The 21,718-nt window shown below is 45.0% G+C and overlaps 1 protein-coding gene across 1 annotated transcript; it reads right to left on the bottom strand.

Moving 5' to 3' along the window:
- Positions 1-225: 225 nt before the first annotated feature.
- Positions 226-3,063, bottom strand: LOC122939218. Its single transcript, XM_044295256.1, has 2 exons — positions 1,981-3,063; positions 226-1,237 (listed from the first exon to the last, which is right to left on the bottom strand). Exons 1-2 carry the CDS (start codon positions 2,601-2,603, stop codon positions 1,222-1,224), a joined length of 639 nt encoding a protein of 212 aa, XP_044151191.1. The 5' UTR covers positions 2,604-3,063; the 3' UTR covers positions 226-1,221.
- Positions 3,064-21,718: the final 18,655 nt, after the last annotated feature.

Raw genomic sequence — 21,718 nt, forward strand, 5'->3', positions numbered from 1 at the left:
TCTTGTTCCATTATTTCCAAGAACAGCTTGTCTTCGATAGATAGTGCCACCTGATTGTCATCTTTTGTCCTTTGGAAGACAGTGCATCCTAAGTGGTCTTGGTCGCTGTCACTAGAGACATCTGTAAAGGAACAAGGTAGATGCGAAGCACACGGTAGCTCCTTTATGAGGAAGTTGTTGACACATGGTTGGAAAAGTGAGGGGCGTTCACTGGCTAGTGTGCTTGTAAACATATTATGAACTGACTCTGGCTTGTGCACACTCCCAAGGCAGACTTCTCCTATTAAGACCCATCCTAGATCCAGCCTTTGTGCATAAGGAGCGTTGCCAGGACCATTTATGTGCTGTCTCACTTTATGGACTCGTAGAATGTCTCTCCCGAGTAGCAATATTATCTTAGCCTGTGGGTCAAGTTCTGGGATCAGGTGGGCTATATGCTTTAGGTGTGCATGATGCATTGCGACATCTGGAGTAGGAATTTCAAATCTGTGATCAGGGATTTGATTGCACTCTATTAAGGTTGGTAAGGGCAAGCTGATCTCGCCGTTCATCGCTTCAACTTGGAAACCGGATGCTCTTCTCCCCGCCGTCTCCACAAATCCTGCACAAGTCCTTAGTGAGTATGGGAAGCTGGGGCTTTTAATGTTGAATATGTCAAAATAGGTTGAGGTGGCTAGAGACCTATTGCTCTGGTCATCTAGAATGGCATACATTTTGACTGCTTTGTCTCTTTGTCCTGTTGGGTAGACTCGGACTAGACATATTTTGGAACAGGATCTTCCACTTATGGATCCTTTGCAGATCTCAGTGCACTGTGGAGTGACCTCCAGGGTAGCGACAGTAGTGTTACCCTCCTCTCCACCATGCTGAACAGTATTGTAAGCGTGTTGTAAAGTCCATGGAGCTGGTCCAGGATGTAATGCTGTACTATGGTCTGTGCTATCACATTCTTTACACTTTTCACTAACCTTGCAGTCTTTGGCTAAATGAGTGGTTGAAGAACAGCACTTGTAGCAGATGTTATTTTCTCTAAGGAAGGCTTTACGCTCCTCAATGGGTTTTTCTCTAAAGCCCCTACATGTCAGGAGAGAATGTGGTTTTCGGTGTATAGGACACTGCTTACCAGGGTTTCTAACTTTGTTTGTTGCATGGTAGGAACCAGCAGACCTGTGGAGAGAGTCTGAAGGGAACAGTTCAGTCTTGTGAACCGCCACTGAAGCTCTACGTGAAGGAAGACCTGGAACAAAAGTACATGCCAGTGTAAAATCAAAACTAGGATCATTTCTTATCTTAGCCTGGTCACGTATGAAGTCTACAAACACAGAAAATGGAGGAAATGAAACATTGTGTTTTTTCTTATAGTTAGAACCACATTTGACCCACTCATTTTGTAAGCCGGGGGTTAACTTTTGTACTATGAGGTTAACACCCCTGGCAGTGTCAAAGAATGTGAGTCCCGACAGATCACCGTCAGATTTGGCTACTTGTAGTTCCATTAATAAGTCACTAAGTTCCCTAAGTTTCTGGAAGCCTTTGGGAGCTATTCTAGGGAAATCCTCTATCCTTTTAAAGAAAGAGTTTTCAATTGCCTCTGCTGAACCATAACATTCGTCAAGTCTGTCCCAAACCATTTTTAGTCCGATATCTGGGTTTCTTATATTAATGGACTTGATTCTTTTTACATGCTCAGCAGATGCAGTCCCTAGCCACTTAGCTAAGAGGTCTATCTCTTCGCTGGGGGATAGTCCAACGTCTTTGATTGTGTTCTTAAAGGAAGAACGCCAGGCCCTATAACTCTCAGGGTGATCATCAAACTTCCCAAGTCCCTTGGCAACCAGCTCACGCCTTGTGAGGAACTTAACAATGTCCATGCTGGTTTGATCAGGAGGAGAGTAAGCTGGCAGTGTGTTGCGATAGTGAGAAAATGGTGTATAATCATACCTGTCAGTAGTCTCTCTTTTAGGTTGGACTGTATCATACCTTCTAGGCACGAAAAAGGATGTTTCTGGAACATTATGCGCAGGCTGGAACTCCTGATGAGAAGGCGGGTGGTCCCTACTTAGTTCATTTCCTGGATTGTCCTCTGGCCTGCGGGTTAGAGACTTATCCTGGACTTCCGGGGTTGCTGTGAGGCGGGTTTGATGAAATCCGTCGATGAGGTCTTGTTGAAGATCTTCTGTCGGCTGGAGAGTGTCGATCATTCTGGAATGTCGATGGACATACTCTGAAGTGCGCTGCAGGGAATCTTGATGGATGAGATCTAGGTTGGCTGGACCGCTGCATCTTTCGTCGTCTGGGTAAAAGAGTGCTTCCAGGGCCTCTGCTTTGGCAATGGCTGCAGCAGCTTCCTTCTGCGCTGAGAGCTTCTCCAGTGCCGCTTGCTGACTTGCCTTTTCAGCTTCAAATGTTGCTTGACGTAGCTTTAGTTGCATCTCTTGCTCTGCAAAGGCAGCGCGTGCTTTTGCTGCCTCCGCTTCTGCACGTGCAATGGCGGCGGCATTGCTGACTGCTGAGGACCTTGCAGAGCGACTGGCCTTAGACCTTGTCTTGTAAGAAGTTTGGCTTTGTGACATGATGCTGTGAGGAGACTGCTGTGTTCTCATATGCAGGTAGCTGCGTGGTGGGAAAGCGGCCTCTGAAGTCTGTATCCTATTTTCCACTCGCCAGGTCGCAGCCGTTTCACTGGCTAGGTCGCAGCCGTTTCACTGGCTAGGTCGCAGCCGTTTCACTGTCCTGTCCTCGTTACCACGTGTACCCCTGGGGTGTGTATGGACTTGGCAGGCAGATAAACACCCTCCTACTACTCAGTAAATTGAGACCAGGTAATGATCTGTAGCTTTAATGAGCCGAAGTAAGTTGGTGTGAAACTGTGAACCAGTAACATAAAGAATGCAATGAAAGTACATGAACTGCAAATATACATATCATAGAACAGCATACAACATGTCTGCAAGGGTAGCTGACTAGGCCCTTACTTTACATCTGAACTGCTAACTAGCTGCCTACACAGAAATACACATAATGCATGTCTATAGCTAGTAATAATCACATAGGCATTAAAAAACAGCAAGAAATAATGCCTTACCGGCTATGCAGCCTATAGTAGAAGTTTAGATAATCTTGTACAGCAGAGCATGTGAAGAAAGATGGCAACTTCTAGAAGACTACTCCCCTTCTTGTAGATAAGTGAGGTCACAAAGGGGAGGAGTAACAAAAGAGGCTGAACATACACAGAGAACAATATAGAAGTGGTCAGAAGGTGGCGCTAATTGACCATGTTTTAATACAGGACAAACCCTATATGAATTAGCACACATTTATGAGAAGCTGTATGGAGACATGACAGCCTGCGCCGAATGAAGACACATAAGGCGCAGGGGCGGGATTTGAAATGCTGACAGGGCCAGCCGGAGGAGGAGAGTGCTCGCTGGCCCTGTCAATCAACAGGAGGAAGGGGTGTTTTTTTTTTAAAGGAGGATGCGGCGGCTACCCTACCCTATTATAAAAGTGCGGTTTTTAAAGAAACTAAGCCACAGAAAAAGGTAAGAGCACTATATATTGAATAATCGCACTATAAGGATTTTAAAGGGATTCTGTCATCAGATTTTACCCCTATAACCTAAAGATATCCTCATGTCCGGACTAAGAAGAAGAATCCTAAACTGGCCTTATTAAACCTCACTGAGGCTCTATTTGTCCAAAAAACTGTTTTTTATAACCTGCCAATCACTTACTTAAGGTGCCCAAGGGGAGGTCTGTTAATACAGGGTGCCCGTCCGCACCCCTCGCCATCCGGTCCGTCTTCATCGCCGCCTTCTACAGCTCAGCGCCGCCTCTGCAATCCTCCCGTCCCTTTGCCAGATCCCGCGCCTGCGCACTAGGCTCGGCCTGATGCACCCGTGCAGACTCCTGGCAGCGGCTTCATTGAGCGAAGTGCGCATGCGCCGGCGTGATGCGCACTTCGCTCAACCCTAATAAGACCTGCAGATTGTCTGAGCTTAGTGCGCAGGCGCGGGATCTGGCAGAGGGACGGGGAGGATTGCGGAGGCGGTGCTGAGCTGTAGAAGGCGGCGCTGAAGACAGGGAAGGCGGCGATGAAGACGGAAGGCGGCGTTGGGCACCGGACGGCGAGGGGTGCGGACGGGCACCCTGTATTAACGGACCTCTCCTTGGGCACCTTAAGTAAGTGATTGGCAGGTTATAAAAACCTGTTTTTTGGACAAATAGAGCCTCAGTGAGGTTTAATAAGGCCAGTTTAGGATTCTTCTTCTTAGTCCGGACATGAGGATATCTTTAGGTTATAGGGGTAAAATCTGATGACAGAATCCCTTTAAAATCCTTATAGTGCGATTATTCAATATATAGTGCTCTTACCTTTTTCTGTGGCTTAGTTTCTTTAAAAACCGCACTTTTATAATATGTTAATTACCTCGCTACCAGCAAGTAGGGTAGCCGCCGCATCCTCCTTTAAAAAAAAAACACCCCCTCCTCCTGTTGATTGACAGGGCCAGTGAGCACTCTCCTCCTCCGGCTGGCCCTGTCAGCATTTCAAATCCCGCCCCTGCGCCTTATGTGTCTTCAAAACCTGTTATAAAAACCTGTTTTTTGGACAAATAGAGCCTCAGTGAGGTTTAATAAGGCCAGTTTAGGATTCTTCTTCTTAGTCCGGACATGAGGATATCTTTAGGTTATAGGGGTAAAATCTGATGACAGAATCCCTTTAATTAGCCCAAAAATGAAAAATGACTTTTGGGGGGTGACAGAAGCCCTTTAAAGGGGTATTCTCATACTTACCTTCCTTGAGCGCGATGTTCACTTCCTGGAAGACTGAAGATTCTCTCCCGGCCAGGTCGCGCAATGTCCGGAACGCGCACGCTGCCGTGCATGCGCATGGTGACTTATTCCTGGCCTGTATAGTACAGAGCCGGCGGGCTCTGTACTATACTGGCCAGGAAGAAGTCATCATGGGTCATGCGCATCGGCGTGCGCGTCCCGGACATTGCGCGGCCCCGCCGGGAGAGAATCTTCAGTCTTCTGCGCAAGCGCGGCCCGGCGGGGTTCGACAGGATTGACCAAAGACAACATCAGGTAAGAGGGGACTTATTTTCTAAAAAAGCGTGGGAATTGGGTAATAAAATGTATTTAGAAAAATTATCACTGTCAAATCATTAACAGATTTAACGGTGATCATTAAGATGAGAATACCTCTTTAACTAACGACTGTTCCATGGAGACCCATGATTTGTGGGGTGGAGCCCTCAACCAGTCTACAAGTCTAGAGAGGAGGACAGCTTTGCCATACAATTCCTGATCTGGGAGGGCAATCCCCCCTGTTGTCTTAGAACAAGCTTTTTTTTTGTTCCAAATGAAGGAGCTAAATAATGATCTAAGAGAGGCATAGTAAGAAGCTGGGATTGGAATTTGGAGGACTTGTAACAGTTATATAAATTTAGGCAATATATGAATATATTAGAATATTTTTCCTCCCAAACCATGAAAGTATCGGGAGATCTAGGTTTTTGAGGGTATCAAAGATATGTTTCAGAAGAGGGGTGTAGTTTAACAAAAATAATTGGGAGGGATCAGACCAATTGAAGGGGGAGTTTTGTTCCAATCGAGCTTTCTGGGACATGGGTATAAAAGTGTGTATAATCAATGATTTGCTATGATTAATCTTAAAGTTAGAGTGAATGCCAAAGGTCTCTATGTGTTGGTAGATTTTTGGAAGAGTGATAGCGGGGTTGCTGATCATGATTAGTAAGTCATCTGCAAAAGCGGACGTTTTATATTCCTGGTCCCCTAATTTCACTCCTTTGATCTTAATATATAATCTAATTGTTTGCAAAAGGGGTTCCATAAGCAGGACAAAAATAAGGGGGGAAAGGGGGCAACCTTGACGGGTACCGTTTCGTATCTGAAAAGGGGAACATATAGTGTCATTAATAGAGATTGAAGCAGAGGTATTAGAGTACATGGCATCAATCGCAGAGAGGAAGGAGCCTGGGAATTTTTTAGATGACAGGACTGATTTCATGAATGACCATTTAACTCTATCGAAGGCCTTCTCAGCATCGGTGCTGAAAAGGACTAGAGGCAAAGACTTCTTTTTGACGTAATGTAGGATATTAAGAACCCTAGATGTATTGTCTTTTCCCTCTCTACCCCTAACAAAGCCTGTCTGATCTCTATGAATCAGGGAAGGGAGAATAGAAGCCAGGTGGTTGGCCAGCATTTTGGCAAGCAGTTTCAGGTCAATGTTAAGGAGAGAGGTGGGCCTGTAGTTTGGGCACAGTGTATGGTCTTTACCCTCTTTCGGTAAAATAATTATATGGGCTTTGGTCATTTCACTGGACAGGGGATTATTTTTCAGGGCTAGATTATATATTGGGAGTAAGTATGGGACTAGAGTGTCTTGAAATGAGGAGTAATAAGACATTGGAAGACCATCTGGCCCTGGGTTCTTACCTTTTGGGGCATTTTGTATGGCTTCTATAAGTTCATCTGAGGTAAAGGGGGATGCCAAAAGTTGTTTATCTCCATAAGGCCTCATGCACACGACCGTTGTGTGCATCCGTGGCCGTTGTGCCGTTTTCCGTTTTTTTTCGCGGACCCATTGACTTTCAATGGGTCCGTGGAAAAATCGGAAAATGCACCGTTTTGCAGCCGAGGCCGTGATCCGTGTATCCTGTCCGTCAAAAAAATATGACCTGTCCTATTTTTTTGACGGACAACGGTTCACGGACCCATTCAAGTCAATGGGTCCGTGAAAGAACACGGATGCACACAAGATTGGCATCCGTGTCCGTGATCCGTGGCCGTAGGTTGCTTTCATACAGACGGATCCGAAGATCCGTCTGCATAAAAGCTTTTTCTGATCTAAGTTTTCACTTCGTGAAAACTCATTTCCGACAGTATATTCTAACACAGAAGCGTTCCCATGGTGATGGGGACGCTTCTAGTTAGAATACACTGCAAACTTTGTACAAGACTGCCCCCTGCTGCCTGGCAGCACCCGATCTCTTACAGGGGGATATGATAGCACAATTAACCCCTTCAGGTGCGGCACCTAAAGGGGTTAATTGTACTATCATATTCCCCTGTAAGAGATCAGGGCTGCCAGGCAGCAGGGGGCAGACCCCCCCCTCCCCAGTTTGAATATCGTTGGTGGCACAGTGTGCCCCCACCATAGCCCCCCCTCCCTCCCTCTATTGTATTAATTTGTTGGTGGCACAGTGTGCCAACCACCATCGGCCCCCCTCCCTCCCTCTATTGTATTAAATCGTTGGTGGCACAGTGTGCCAACCACCATCGCCCCCCCCCTTCCCTCTATAGCAGTAACATTGGTGGCAGTGTGCGGTCTCAACAGTAGAAGATTCATACTTACCTGCTTGCTACTGCGATGGCTGTGAACGGCATCGCAGCAGCAAGCAGGTAAGTATGAATCTTCTACTGTTGAGACCGCACACTGCCACCAATGTTACTGCTATAGAGGGAGGGGGGGGCGATGGTGGTTGGCACACTGTGCCACCAACGATTTAATACAATAGAGGGAGGGAGGGGGGCCGATGGTGGTTGGCACACTGTGCCACCAACGATTTAATACAATAGAGGGAGGGAGGGGGGGCGATGGTGGGGGCACACTGTGCCACCAACGATATTCAAACTGGGGGGGGGCTGCCCCCTGCTGCCTGGCAGCCCTGATCTCTTACAGGGGAATATGATAGTACAATTAACCCCTTTAGGTGCAGCACCTAAAGGGGTTAATTGTGCTATCATATCCCCCAGTAAGAGATCGGGTGCTGCCAATCAGCAGGGGGCAGTCTTGTACAAAGTTTGTAGTGTATTCTAACCTGAAGCGTCCCCATCACCATGGGAACGCCTCTGTGTTAGAATATACTGTCGGATCTGAGGTTCACGAAGTAGCTTATATCCGACAGTATATTCTAACATAGAGGCGTTCCCATGGTGATGGGGACGCTTCAAGTTAAAATATACCATCGGATTGGAGAAAACTCCAATCCGATGGTATAAAAGAACTCCAGACTTTACATTGAAAGTCAATGGGGTCGGATCCGTTTGAAATGGCACCATATTGTGTCAACATCAAACGGATCCGTCCCCATTGACCTGCATTGTAATTCAGGACGGATCCGTTTGGCTCCGCACGGCCAGGCGGACACCAAAACGACTTTTTTTTCATGTCCGTGGATCCTCCAAAAATCAAGGAAGACCCACGGACGAAAAAACGGTCACGGATCACGGACCCACGGACCCCGTTTTTGCGGACCGTGAAAAAAAACTGTTGTGTGCATGAGGCCTTAGAGAGTGAGGGGAGTTGCAGCCTCTCCAAAAAGGAGGTGGGGGGAATAGGAGACACATTTGCATTTTGTACATGTTGATCAGTGTCAAGGTTATAGAGGGACCCGTAAAAGTCTCTGAATTGTGTGGCAATTTGGTTCGAGTCAAATATAAGTGATCCTGAGGGGTTCTTAAAGAGGACCTTTCACCGATCCTGACATTGTGAACTAAATATACATGTCAGGATCGGTGAGAGGTCCTCTTTAAGTTTATGCACATAATTGTTCGACTTCCTCTTCTTAACCCTCTGGATAACAAATTTAGAAGCTTTATTTCCATGAGCAAAAAGTTTCTGCTGTGAATGGAGATAGTATTTCACTGATTGGGTATTCAGAAGGTTCTTAAGAGTGTGTCTGCCATTATTAATTAATGCATTTCAAATGTGATTGCAATAAAGAGATTTTATGGGCTCTCGTGTAGGGCATCAATCTCCATGTTTCTTGTTTTCTTAAGGTAAACTCCTATACTAATACATTGACCTCTAAGGAATGCTTTATGAGCGTCCCAAAGAATTTGAGGGGAAACTCCAGGTTTCTCATTTAGATGGAAATATTCCACTAAAGCTCTTCGTATTTTGTATTTGGCCTCGGGGTTACCCAGAAGTTGTTCGTTTAGACGCCATGTGGTGTAGGAGCGAAGTTTTCTCGGGGTGGATAAGGACAAATATATTGGGGAGTGGTCAGAGAGGAGAATAGAACCTATGTATGTCCCCTTGCAGTTCTGGAGATGTTCCTTGGAAATGAAAATATAGTCCAGACACTGGTAAGAGCCGTGGACTGATGAATAAAATGTGTAGTCCTTAGTTTCAGGGTGCATAGTTCGCCATACATCAGTAAGATGAGCCCTCCACATCTAGGAGGTCAAAGATCGTAGGGCTTATTGGGAATGGACAGATTTCCCAGAGGATGACACGAGAAGGGGGTTTAATACAAGATTTAAATCACCACCTAGTATTAGTGTGCCTTCTCTGAAGGAGCTAACTTTATCTAAGACATTTTTAAGCCATGGACTTTGCCTATTATTTGGGGAATATACGTTCACAAATGTATAGAGGTGTTGATGGATCTTCCCCTTTAACATATACCTTCCCTCAGAATCCGTAAGCTGATCAAACAATTGGAATTGAACTTTCTTTTGGAATCCTATGCTAACCCCTCTGGAGTTTGATGAGTGAAAACCACTATGTGAGAAATATGACGCGTGAGGTTAAGAAAGTGGTTTGGTTTCAGGTGTGTTTCATGCAGAAATACCACTGTGGCTCCATCTCTTCTCAACATCCCGAATACTTGTCTTCTTTTGGAAGGAGAATTAAAACCTCATACATTGTAGGAGGCAATACATGTGTCAGCCATTCGGGACATCAGGAGAGGCCGAGCCAGCTACAAAGTGTGTATATAAAGAAGACCACTGTATTTTGATAAACATACTCCACCTTCAGAATTACAAGTAGATCTAACCTTAGGACTTTACTGCAATCCAATACCCGCCTCAGAAGACGTGCTGGTGATGTGAATTCACAAAGAACATTGTAACTAAGATGAAAAAACAAATAAAGTAAGCAGTATAACTGCAACTGCATTAATGAGGAGAAAATTCAGCAATATACCCTGAATCAACTATATCTTTACTGTTAGATGTAGACAACAGTTAAGACCCAAAATAATAGGGACAGGCCAAAGGTAGCCCATTCCCAATTCTGGGTCTCCGGCAGTCTAAAGAGCTAAGTGTGAATCAGAGTGAGGAGTTACGGTTAGTCCAGGTCAGGACCTGGGAAAGAGAGCCGATTATGTCTTGAACCTCACTTTCTCTGTGCACACTCGCAAGAATAACCCTGAGAAGAAAGAGGGAAGGGAGAAGTGGGGGGGGGGGGGGGAGGAAAAGATCAAAGGTCCTTCAAAGAGTATACTCTGGGCTGCAAATAGAGTTCCAAAACTTCCTTCACTCCATAAGGAAATATTCGGCAGCTTGGGATCTCTAGATGATGGAAAGCTTGTTCGAGATTAGCATGGTTGCATATGGTGATCTGAATTCCCTTGAAAAGGAATGAGAGACCAAATGGGAAGACCCACCAATATAAGACTTTGTGACTTATAAGCCACTCCGTTAGAGGGTTGAAAGCTTTAAGTTTTTTAAGAGTGATGGGTGCTAGGTCTTGATAGATGAAGATTCTCTCATCTCTGAACAGAACTTCTGGTATCTTCCTAGAGCATGCCAATATTGTTTCTTTAGCCAATATTGCTTCTGGGATTTCAGAGGTTAATATGGATTCTGGGAAGCCACGGAATCTTAAGTTGTTTCTCCTACCCCAATTTTCCTGATCCTCCAGTGCAGTGTGCATTGAGTTGAGGTGATTTTGGATGGAGTGCAGGCTGTTAGAAGAAGCAGACTGGAACTCCAGCATGGCGGTATGTGCGGTCTCTAGGTCTTCCACCCTTCCTCCCACATGCCTGATGTCCTGACAGAGGGACGATAGCTCGCTCACCAGCGGTTCAAAGGCTCTTGTCAGGGCCATTTTCAGGTATTCCCTTGAAATCGGGAGGTTCTGGCGGCTCCCTGTGTCCTCTGAGTCTCTCTCTCTCCGCAGCGTCAGGTCCACCATCTTTGGGTTCGTTCTGTGCCACCAGCCGCCGCTTTTTTTGTGAATTTATCCATCTCTCCGCTGGCAGCAGGGGTCTTCTGGTGTTGGGAAGTATGCCCAGACCTAGGGTGACCGATTTTCACAATTGCTTGCCAGCAAAGCTAAATCAAGCAGCATTAAAGATGAGCCTGTTAGACGGAGCTCAAGCGCACACAGCCATCCACATCAGGCTCTGCTTTAATTGCAGCTTTAATCCTTACTCCAGGTCCCAGTATATAACACACTATGGACAGCCAGTGAGCTAGGAAGGTATTAGCTTATGAGTCCCTTAGGGCGATACTTGCAGCCCGTACATCGCAATGCACTGTGTTTGGAGCGTATTTGCCTGTCTAAATGCCGCTTTACCAGTGTGGTGCAATGTGACGCGGCAGAGCCGCACTTACAGTTCTTTGAGCAGGTTCTTGGTGCTTTAACTTATTTCCTGGTCCACTCCCGAACTGGATCCTCCATAGACGACACTCCTGGGGTCGTCGCTGGAAACCCCCCTTCGTACAGTCACCAGTCTTCACTGTGAGCCGGTCCAGTCCCTTCCAGAATCTTGCAAAGAAGATCTCTTCAGGTCTCCAGAGGCACCAAGCACAACCTCCGTTTGTTCACTTCCTGCTCCTCTTGGCCCCTCCCCTTACCCAGGGAAGTGTGATGCAATAAGTGATTTGCTCAGTGCAGTGTACAACCTACATATACAGCCTACTATCGCACCTATATAAGTCAAACACAGCCCACAAATTAGACAATTACCAACTTTGTAAACAAAACAGGTTATTCCTAAATCTCTGATAGGCAGCTAATTGTAGACCTTTGCTGCCATCTACTGACCAAAGTGAGACATTGCAGAAATTATACAATTTACACATGCAAAGAAATACATTTAAAGGGAACCTGTCATCAACTTTATGCTGCCATACTAACGACAGCATAAAGTAGAGACAGGTGAGTTGATTTCAGCGGTCTGTCATTTATAAGTAAAAAGTAAGTGGTTGCCGAGAACCAAAATCACACTCATTGCAGACTGGACCTGGAAGAGTCACGCCCCCCTGAGAAGAGTCCTGGTTATTCATGAATTCTTGCTCTCCCTGCCCACCTGCTCATGACTGACAGCCTTCTACCTAGTTTTCTCCCTTTCTCTCTAGAAGTGAACTGCCAATCATTAGCAGATAGGAGGGGAGAGCAGGAGATTATGAATAACCATGACTCTTCTCAGGTAGATTTGACTCTTTTCAAGGCCTGTACTGCAATGATTATGATGCTGGTTCTCGGCAACCATTTACTTTTAGCTCATGAAGTGACACGCCGCTGAAATTGGCATTTCTGTCCTCAGTGAGGTTAGCATAAAGTTGATGACAGGTTCCCTTTAAGGTCTCTTGCCTCACATCCTTACACATAGAGAGCTGAGTTTTTGTATTTGTAGTTGCAAATTTGAATTTATGTCACTAATTTGTGTAAATTAGGCCTCTTTCACTGTAACTGGCAGTGGGAATGGATTCACTGTACCAAATCACCAGTTTGACTTTGGACTAAAAGGGGCGTTATCCTGGGGGTCCATGGATTTTCACCCTTTAACCCCTATACAGGGATCTGGCCACCAGGCCATCACCTCTTGGAATATTCTCGGCTGCAGGTACACCAGATGAAACAGTGACAGGAAGAGGCACCTGTAGTTGGCAACCATACACAATGAGGAAAAGAAGGCTTGCCAATAGTCTCACGAGAATATTATATAAAAATTCTGCCCACAGTAGCAAAGCAGCCTAATCATCTTGATGTGTATTGGTGAAGTGGTGCAAGTAGTTGGTCGAAACCATGTTAATGCGCTCCCCTTGACCATTGGTTTGCAGATGGTATGCAGATGAAAAGTCTAAGATATCCAGAAGGTTGCAAACAGCTCTCCAAAATTTGGACATAAATTGCACACCCCAGTCAGACACGATGTGTAAAGGGAACCCATGGAGACGGGAGATGTTCTAAATAAACAATTTAGCTAGCTGGCTCGCAGATGGAAGACAAGGCACAAAGTGAGCCATCTTCAAAAAATCTACTACCACCCAGATGTTCATGCAGCCTGTGGAAGAAGGCAAGCCTGTAATAAAGTCCATGGTGATAGGATTCCAAGAGACCTCAGGCACCGATAGAGGAAGGAGCAAGCCTGCAGGTTTTTGCTTCGGAGGCTTGTTTTGCGCACAGGTGGTACAAAGTGAAACAAAATCCTGGATGTCTCAGGACATAGAAGGCTACCATTATTGTTTTATGGAGGCCAGGAGGGCCCACAACTCTAGAGCAATGACTCCATGCCAGCACTTATTTTCTCTTAAAGAAAATCCCCATTTTCACCCAGGCAGGCCCTCTGACATGATCATCGGAGCATTTGATGCTCTGATGCTTTCCCTTGCCCCGTGCTGTACTGTTCAGGGCAAGGGCTGTTTGTCTATATTTTTTACACTGCTAGGCAGAGGCTTCCACCTAGCAGGGTTACCGGTGACATCACTGGCTCTGATGGGCGGGCTTTAGCACTGAGCTAGCCATTTTACAGGCTAGGGCAGCATTAAAGCCCGCCAGTTAGTGTTGCTGATGTCACTGGGACACTGCTAGGCGGAAGCCTCAACCTAGCAGTGTAAAAAATCTAGACAAACAGACCTTGCCCTGCGCGATATAGCCCGGTACATCACCAGATCTCCAGGACAAGCCTTTCCCCTGCATGATTCAGCACAGGGCAAAGGAGAGCTCTGAACCCGGACAATCCCTTTAACTGAAGGGAAAAAGGTCTTGCCTGGTGGAATATCCTTCAGTTGGAACAGAGTTACTTGTACAATACAGGTTTGATCAACTATATGTGGAGGCTCCACCTCCCGATCAGCAGAATAAAAAAAAAACAGGACAGAGAGGGTATCCAGCTTTACATTGTTATCTTCCAGGTGAAAATGCAACAAAAAAAGTAAAATTGGCAACAAAAACAGAACACCGTGCTTGGCGAGGGTTGAGTCAGGTTAAAAATAGGTGTCCTGTGTGCTCCTTGCCGGCGCAGCCGCCCTGCTACTTTTCCAGCCAGTCCAGGCCTGTTGCTGCAGTCCCGCTGCTCCTCTTCCAGCCGGTGGTGCTGCTAGACACTAGCACTGACAGTGTCCTCTGCAGGCTGCAGCCTGTATGCTTTTATGAAGGCCTCCATGCCTGTCCTTAGGGCGTGTGTTCACTCTCTCTGACTACCCTGACCTTAGGGTAGTGACCTGACCTGACCTGTTTTTCAGATTTCTCTACTGCTGCCTGCCCTAACCTCGGACCTGTCTCACAGAAATGCATGTACACTGCCTGCCCTGACCTTAGCCCATCTCCAGGCTACGCATATTGCCTGAACCCCTCGGTGCTTCACACTGGGGGTTTCTGACCTCTGGGTCAGCCAACAACCACTCAGAGACTAAATGAAGAAGTAGCGGCCTGGTAGCCCACCACAGCGAAGTTCAGAGCCCAATAAAGGGGTCAAAAGGTGAATATAGGTGAATAAGATAATGTCCTTAAAGTAAGCTCTATGCCAAACCGTTTGAATGGTACAGTGGGACCACACTCATTTTGCCTATAACAATGGTTCAAATTCTTATGGGCTGCCTCCAACAGATGATGCCACTCCTCTAAGGCCAACTTAATAGCCAGTAGCTCATAGTCCCTGATGGAGTAGTTTTGTTCAGCAGAGGAGAAGTCGTTAGAACTGTATTAGATGTTGCAAGAATCAAACAAAAAATCCCAATATAGTTCACAAAAGAACAATCTTCACACTGTGTAATAGTTAAAATCGTTCAATTCTCATTGATCGTCATCTTGCTGACCCGGTATATGCACCCGAACATATTGTCATTTTGAAAACTTCCGTGTTAAATCTCTACATATTCACTGCCATCCATGTGATTTACATTTTTCATCATGTGTCAATCTCATAAAGATGTTTACCTTGAAATCTTCCTCTTGCAGTGCAGACACTATGGCCTCACATATCTCTGGAATTAACAAATGATTCCTTCCTGTTACCAGAAAATGTAAAGTCGCCAGTAGACGTTGCTGCTGGGGAATTCCTTATCGCATTATGGTATCTTGTTTCTTCATAAATGGGTTGACCAGTTCCAGCAACTTCAAAAATGAAGTTGCTGACATATGCAAGTAGTTTTTGACCAAATTTGCCTACATCTCTTCAGTGGATGATTTTAACCCTCAAAATCTATTATCAACATCCTGATATAATCCAAAATGTGAGAAGGAAGAAAACGCTGTGTGCTTTGGACTGAACAAAAGCTTAAATGGAGATCTTACCTTTGGGAGGTGGTGCTGGCATTTAAAAATGGCACATGTATCCCAATACTAGTGCTCATGAGGAAAGTTTGGTGTAAAACCAGGCATATCTTGGGATTAGAGGGGTATGTCAATATCTCACCTATTTGGAGGAACCCAGCACTGCCAGAGTTGGAAGATCTAACTGGGTTTTCTGGGTGGAATAACAAGGGAGTATGGAATTTGGGCCATATCTTCTCAGGTGGGGTATTAAAACAATATCAACAGCTTTGCTCGGAGTTTGGGCTTCCTTCCTCGCAGTTCTATAGATATCTTCAGCTCAGGCATGCATTGGATGCTCAGGCTAAAGTGGCTCCAATAGTATTTACATCCACTCATGCACTGAACACAGTGGTGGCTGCTGGATCGGTGAAAGGGGCGATCTCTGTGATGTATCAGGCCTTACTAGAGGATTTTCTTAAAGGATACCCGCTAAAATGTAGACAGCAATGGGAAAGAGATTTGGGTGGGCTTACAGATGTACAATGGTCAGAGGTAGTAGCGCTTACTCCCACTCTATCTCTCAGTGAGGCGGCACGTCTCTCCCAGCTGTATTTAGTGCATAGAGTATATAGGACTCCGGTATTCCTACATAAAGTGGGTTGCAGGGATAGTCCCAATTGTCCGAAATGTGGTAACGCTGAAGCTGATCTCATGCATATGTTGTGGTCATGTCCTTCACTGACCTCTTACTGGAGAGCAATATTACATCTTGTTAATAAGGTACACAGTACTAAATTTAAAATGGATCCGAAAATTTGTATTCTGGGACTGCTGCCAGAGGAAAATTTGCAGTCTACAGTAGTTACGGGAATAGAAAGGATGCTGTATCAGGCGAGGAAGACTATCGCAGCAAAATGGATACAGGGGATACCCCCAGAGGTATCGGAATATGTTGCTAGAATGAATGTGGTGGTGCGCCTTGAGAGGGGTGTGTACCAGAAAAGAAAATGCTTGACTAAATTTGAGGCTATTTGGGGTAGCTGGATAGATAGGTCGGGATGCTGTAGTCCTTGGCTAGCATTAACAAGGAGTGTTCTGAGTGCCCGATAAGGCTGATCTGGGGAAATGACGGTGATATGTGAAATGTGTGGTGTACGTTTGTTGGTGTCTGATATGTGATGTGTGACCGTGGAATGAGTGCCATAACTATATGGGAGTATAGTCTCTTGGGGCTCACTGCCTGTAATATATATTAAAATCAATGGAACAGGTGCCGATATGATGAGGAGAAAAAGAATTAGGAGGTAGTTATGCTCCTATTGCAATGATGTCCTGCTCTTGGAAGGTTGGGGAGGGGAGGGGTGGGGGGTGTTTACAGGGATGTTCGTTGAGGGAGAAAAAATAGATAAGTATAAGTCTAGATCTATTGTGTAAATTCCTACGATGTCCTACGGTCTTAGGATGTATATTATGTACAATGTGCATATGTGATATTTTGTACATTTATCCTTTGTACCTGATGTCTTTTTGATGATTGGATATTTGATGTGACTGTCATTTGATGATGAAAAAGAAAAAATGATAATAAAAAATTATCTGATTTAAAAAAAAATGGCACCTGCTCGCGAGTGGAGGAGGCGGAATAGCCACCTGGTGCCTGCTGTTTTAAACAGCAGGCATCCAGGTATAATGTATGTGATTGATGAAATTTGACCTTGGCATCTGGGAAGTTAAAGACCAAGAGTGTGTGCTCCCGGACGTGTACTGGCTCCCCCAGACGAGGATTGGAGGAGCCGGATGCAGTGTGTGGCAGCCTCTGTACTTAGGAGGGGTACAGGGCTGCCACACTTTAGTTCCTATGGAGCCCCTGTCTGTGGTAGGGCTCCATTAGAACTTAGTGTATATGAGTGTGTGTGCTCTGTGCCCATATTGCAGACCACAAACACCCACTGACTTGAATGGGTCCGCAATCTGCAAGATATGGAGCGGTGCGGAACAGAGGACTACAAAGCTCTTCTGCGAAATTTCAGTCTGTGCCTCCGCATCGCACAAAAAATAGAAAAAAATTAAAAAATTAATATCACGGGCATCGCCGTGTGTGAAAACACCTGGACTATTAAAATATAAAAATATTTATCCCATACGGCAAAAGACGAAATGGAAAAAAAGAGTCGAAATGGCCGATTTGTATTTTTTGGTTGTGCACTCCAGAATGGTATCAATGAAAAGTACAGATCATCCCACAAAAAAATTAGCCCGAACACAGCTCCGAACACATAAAAAGAAAAAAATTATGGGGGTCAGAATATGGCTATGCAAAGAAAAAAAATGTTAAAAATGTTGTTTTATTGTATTAACATGCAAGAACAACTATACACGTGTGGTATCATTGTAATTACACTGACCTGGAGAAGTAAAAAAAAGTAACAGGTCAGTTTTACCGCACAGGAAAGGGTGTAAAAAAACAAACCATAAAACTGGCAGAATGGTGTTTTTTTTTTATAATTCCACCCCCCATTTGGAATTTCCCACCACATTGTATGCAACCGTAAATGATGCCATTAGAAAGTGCAGAAAGTGCATCTTGTCCCACAAAAAATAAGCCCTCCTAAGGCTATGTGAATGAAAAAACTAAAAGGTTATAGCTTTGGGAGGGCTGGGAGTATAAAACTAAAATGAGAAAACGGAAAATCACAGTCTTGAAAGGGTTAATCGGGTATATAATATTTTATCAAGCGCATTGGATCAGTGAATGCTATTAGTCAGGCTGTTAATGGAGTTAGTCCCAAGAAGAATATTACTATCAGCTGAATATGTATTTTCAAATGAAGTATTATTGCAATATACATGCAATAAAATATATGTATTTTTTCTTTTTTTTTTATGTATATTTTCCTCTCTGGTAGCGGCCCCTAATGTTTCTCTTGTGACAGAAATTCTTTTCCTGCATTCTGTGGTGAATCGACATGCTCAGTGACTTCCCTACTCCGTCTCCCATCTCAGTGCCCATGCAGTGATCACATAGACAAGCAGATTGAGCGGGCAAGGCACCTGTCATTCATTCCTCGCTACTTCATCGAAATATATAGATATATTTCTCTCTCAACAGTGGAGAAGGATTTCATATCATACCAGTGCTATTTATTAGGGGAATCTCTAGGGCAGAGTGCCAGGGACTATTTTCTAAGCAGGGGAGGAGTGGGTTAAGAAAGAGCCAATTGCAATGTATCCTGGGAGATGCCAGTGCTTGGTTGTCACATGTAACAAGCTGCTGCTCATCCACAGAAATTTAAAAGATTATAGTATAAAATAAATAGGCTGGCGCTCTCTATCCAGACTGTATGGATTAATCAGATGACTATATAATGTACTGTATATAAAAAAAAAATGATATATACATTACATCTGATTTATCCATACAGTCCGGATAAAGAGTGCCAGCCTATTTATTTTATACTATCATTTTTTTCCCTTTCTTCTGGACATTGGGTGTGTCTAAGGCCTCCTGCACACGAACGTGTGCGCCCTGTGGCCATGCTGCGTGCGGCACGCAAATTGCGGCCCCCAATGCACGAACACCGACTGCGGGGCAGCGGATTGCGGATCCATTCACTTTAATGGGTCCGCAATCCACCCGTTCTGCAAAAAGATGGTCGTGCACTCCTGTGGCCTGTTTTGCGTCATGGGCTGATTTTAATTAGCATGAGTACATAGTTTGCTCAGCATGCATGCTGGTATTTGTAGTCCCTGGTATTTATTGGAGGCCATTTTGGCACCATAGAGATATAAACCAAAAGGCGCCCAGCATGCATGTGGGACCTACATTTCCTGAATTTCATGGTCGCTGTTATGGCGACCAACAGGTGAGTTTAGTGTTAGGACCCGTCTTATAGAGATCGCCTTGGTGTGCGGCAGACGGGCTCAAATAATTTTGTACAAAATGTATTTGCTAAGTATCTCTAATTTATTAGCATAGCATTGGCAATACCTTTGTACTTTATTTGGTTTGTAGAGTGCTGTTGCATTATGTGTTGTTCTATATATATTAAATACTACGATACTCCAATTGAAAGTGTGCCTGCTAACATTTATTTATATTTTTATCTACTGGACTGGGTGTACCACTAGCAGCTGCACCTTTACCACACTATCCTCGGTTGAGCAACTCCATTGTCTCAATATCGAGATTTAATTTATACCTTTGTGGCAGTGGAGCTGCCAGAGGGCCATATGAAGGCCATTGAAATGGTGTATCTCACCCAAAGGAGCCTGGGTGAGAACAGGAAAGGCTGGGTAATTAAGAGAATTAGCAGCCAGCTGAGGAGCTCAGGTAAATGTGGGCTGAGCTCCTCAATCAGGGCTCCCTGTCTGGGAAAGGGGCAGGCTGCGCCAAGGCTAGTGGGAGCTGGGACCCTCGAACATTGTGTGGGGTAAGTACTGCTGTGTTCTGTGGAGCTGGGTGGTAGACCCAAATCCCGATAGAGAGGGAGAACTTCTGTATAGTCAGTGGCTAGACGGCCAAGGTTTTATGCTTATTGCTCTATGTTTTGGTCTGCTGTAAAAGTGATAATAAAGCTGGCCGTGGCCAGTTTATACCCAAATCTGCAGTGTTGGAGTGGCTTCTTGAGGTGTGCCAACCGTCTAAGCGGAGAAGACGGTGATCCTGGAGAGCTAAGTGACCCCGGGTTGTCACACCTTGCAACGTCACTCCTATCTTCCATTCCCTGCCTAAGATTCATAAGGGTAGCTTTCCCCCCTCCATGCATCCTATTGTGGCGGGCATTGACTCCTTTACTGAAAGACTCTGCTTGGGCTGACGCTATATTGCCACCATTAGTCCAATCTATTCCCGGCTTACTGTTAGATACTAGGTCTGTTTTACAAACGTTCCATGATTTTACTTGGAAGCCGAATTATACTTGGATCACAGCTGATGTCACGTCGTTATATACTGTCATCCGGCATAATTTGGCTATTGTCTCTCTCAAGTGGTTTTTGAGCATTTATGTGGATTTTTCTATCATGTTTCAGGATTTCATTTGGTGGTTTTGTTTTTGATAAAACACAATGTATTTATGTTTAACCATCGTTTCTATTTACAACTTACGGGTGTCTCCATGGGGGCAAAATTCTCGCCCTCAATGGCTATCATATACATGGCATGATGGGAGCATCATCATTTATTTTCTTTTGACAATCTTTGGGGAGCCTCGTTGGAGTGGTACAGAGTCTACATCGATGACCTGCTGTTTGTATGGTCGGGCAATCGGGCAGCCGTGCCCCTCTTTAATAATTTCCTCAACCACAATAAGGTCAACTTAAAATTTACTGTTCATAGTCATGTCTCCACCATTTCATTTTTAGATCTTTGTGTCACCTTGTAGGTGACACAAATAAATCTGCAGTAATTGCACACACTTTCCGCAAAGAGACTGCTGGCAAAATCACTCTCCTTGCTAGATCCTGCCATCCCCTTCATGTAGTTCGGAATATAAGGTGAATTTATCCGAGCTAGACGCTCTGATGATGCAGCTTTTTTAAAGGAGGCGGATACAGTTGCCAGCCGTCTCTCTATGCGGAAATACCCTACTCGAACAATACAACAAGCCACGATAAGTGTCCTTAAAAAATCCCAACATGATTTGGTTTTTCCCAAGACCATAAAACAAAAGAAAGACACTTGCAAAACTAGGGAGGTGATTCCAGTTTTTGTCACCAATTACAGTTTAGAATTGGCAATTGCCCCCCTCCCCCGAGAATATAGTTTTGCTGATTCCCGTGCCCTAACGCTATCCGCGCCCATCCTGCCCCGTACTATAAATTACAATACCTGTGCCGCGGGTATCGGCTAAATTCACTGTACATAGGGGGGGCGGAGCTGGAGCAGAGGCAGAGCCGTACGATGTGCGTGCAGGCGCACGCAGCCAGGACAGGAGAGGGAGTGTTCCCATCTGGGCAGCAGAGGAAGGAAGAAGAGCCTGCCTGAAGCTACTGCGTCACTGTGTGCTGGCCCGCGCGCCTGCTAAGTGAGGTGAGGTAGGCGGCGTCATTGTGGCCAACTGCTGCTCCCTTAAATGTACAAGAATTGTCTCTGCCCTGAGTTCAGGGAATAAAACCCATGTGCAAACCTACAAATACAGATTGTACATCCTGCACAACATCTCTTGTACACACATAAAAAAACACCTGTCTGTTCTGAATTATGATGAACAATGGTCAGATATTGCTCAATCTGGAATAAAATGTGTTATTGGCCGTGCACCAACTTTAGCTAAAAAAGTAAGTCCCCGTATGTTTTATAGTATTAAACGTAAACAGCCGACTTGGCTAAAATATAAAGGTAAAGGCTATATATATGGACATCGAGTTTGCACATATTGCAAATATGTCCAAATAGGTGGCCATATTCTTTCTATAGTGAGTCTTACGAGCTAAAACAATATATCAATTGCAACACTAGTTTCGCAGTAT

Source organism: Bufo gargarizans, chromosome 5 (assembly GCF_014858855.1).
Source record: "Bufo gargarizans isolate SCDJY-AF-19 chromosome 5, ASM1485885v1, whole genome shotgun sequence".
NCBI classification, from domain to species: Eukaryota; Metazoa; Chordata; class Amphibia; order Anura; family Bufonidae; genus Bufo; species Bufo gargarizans.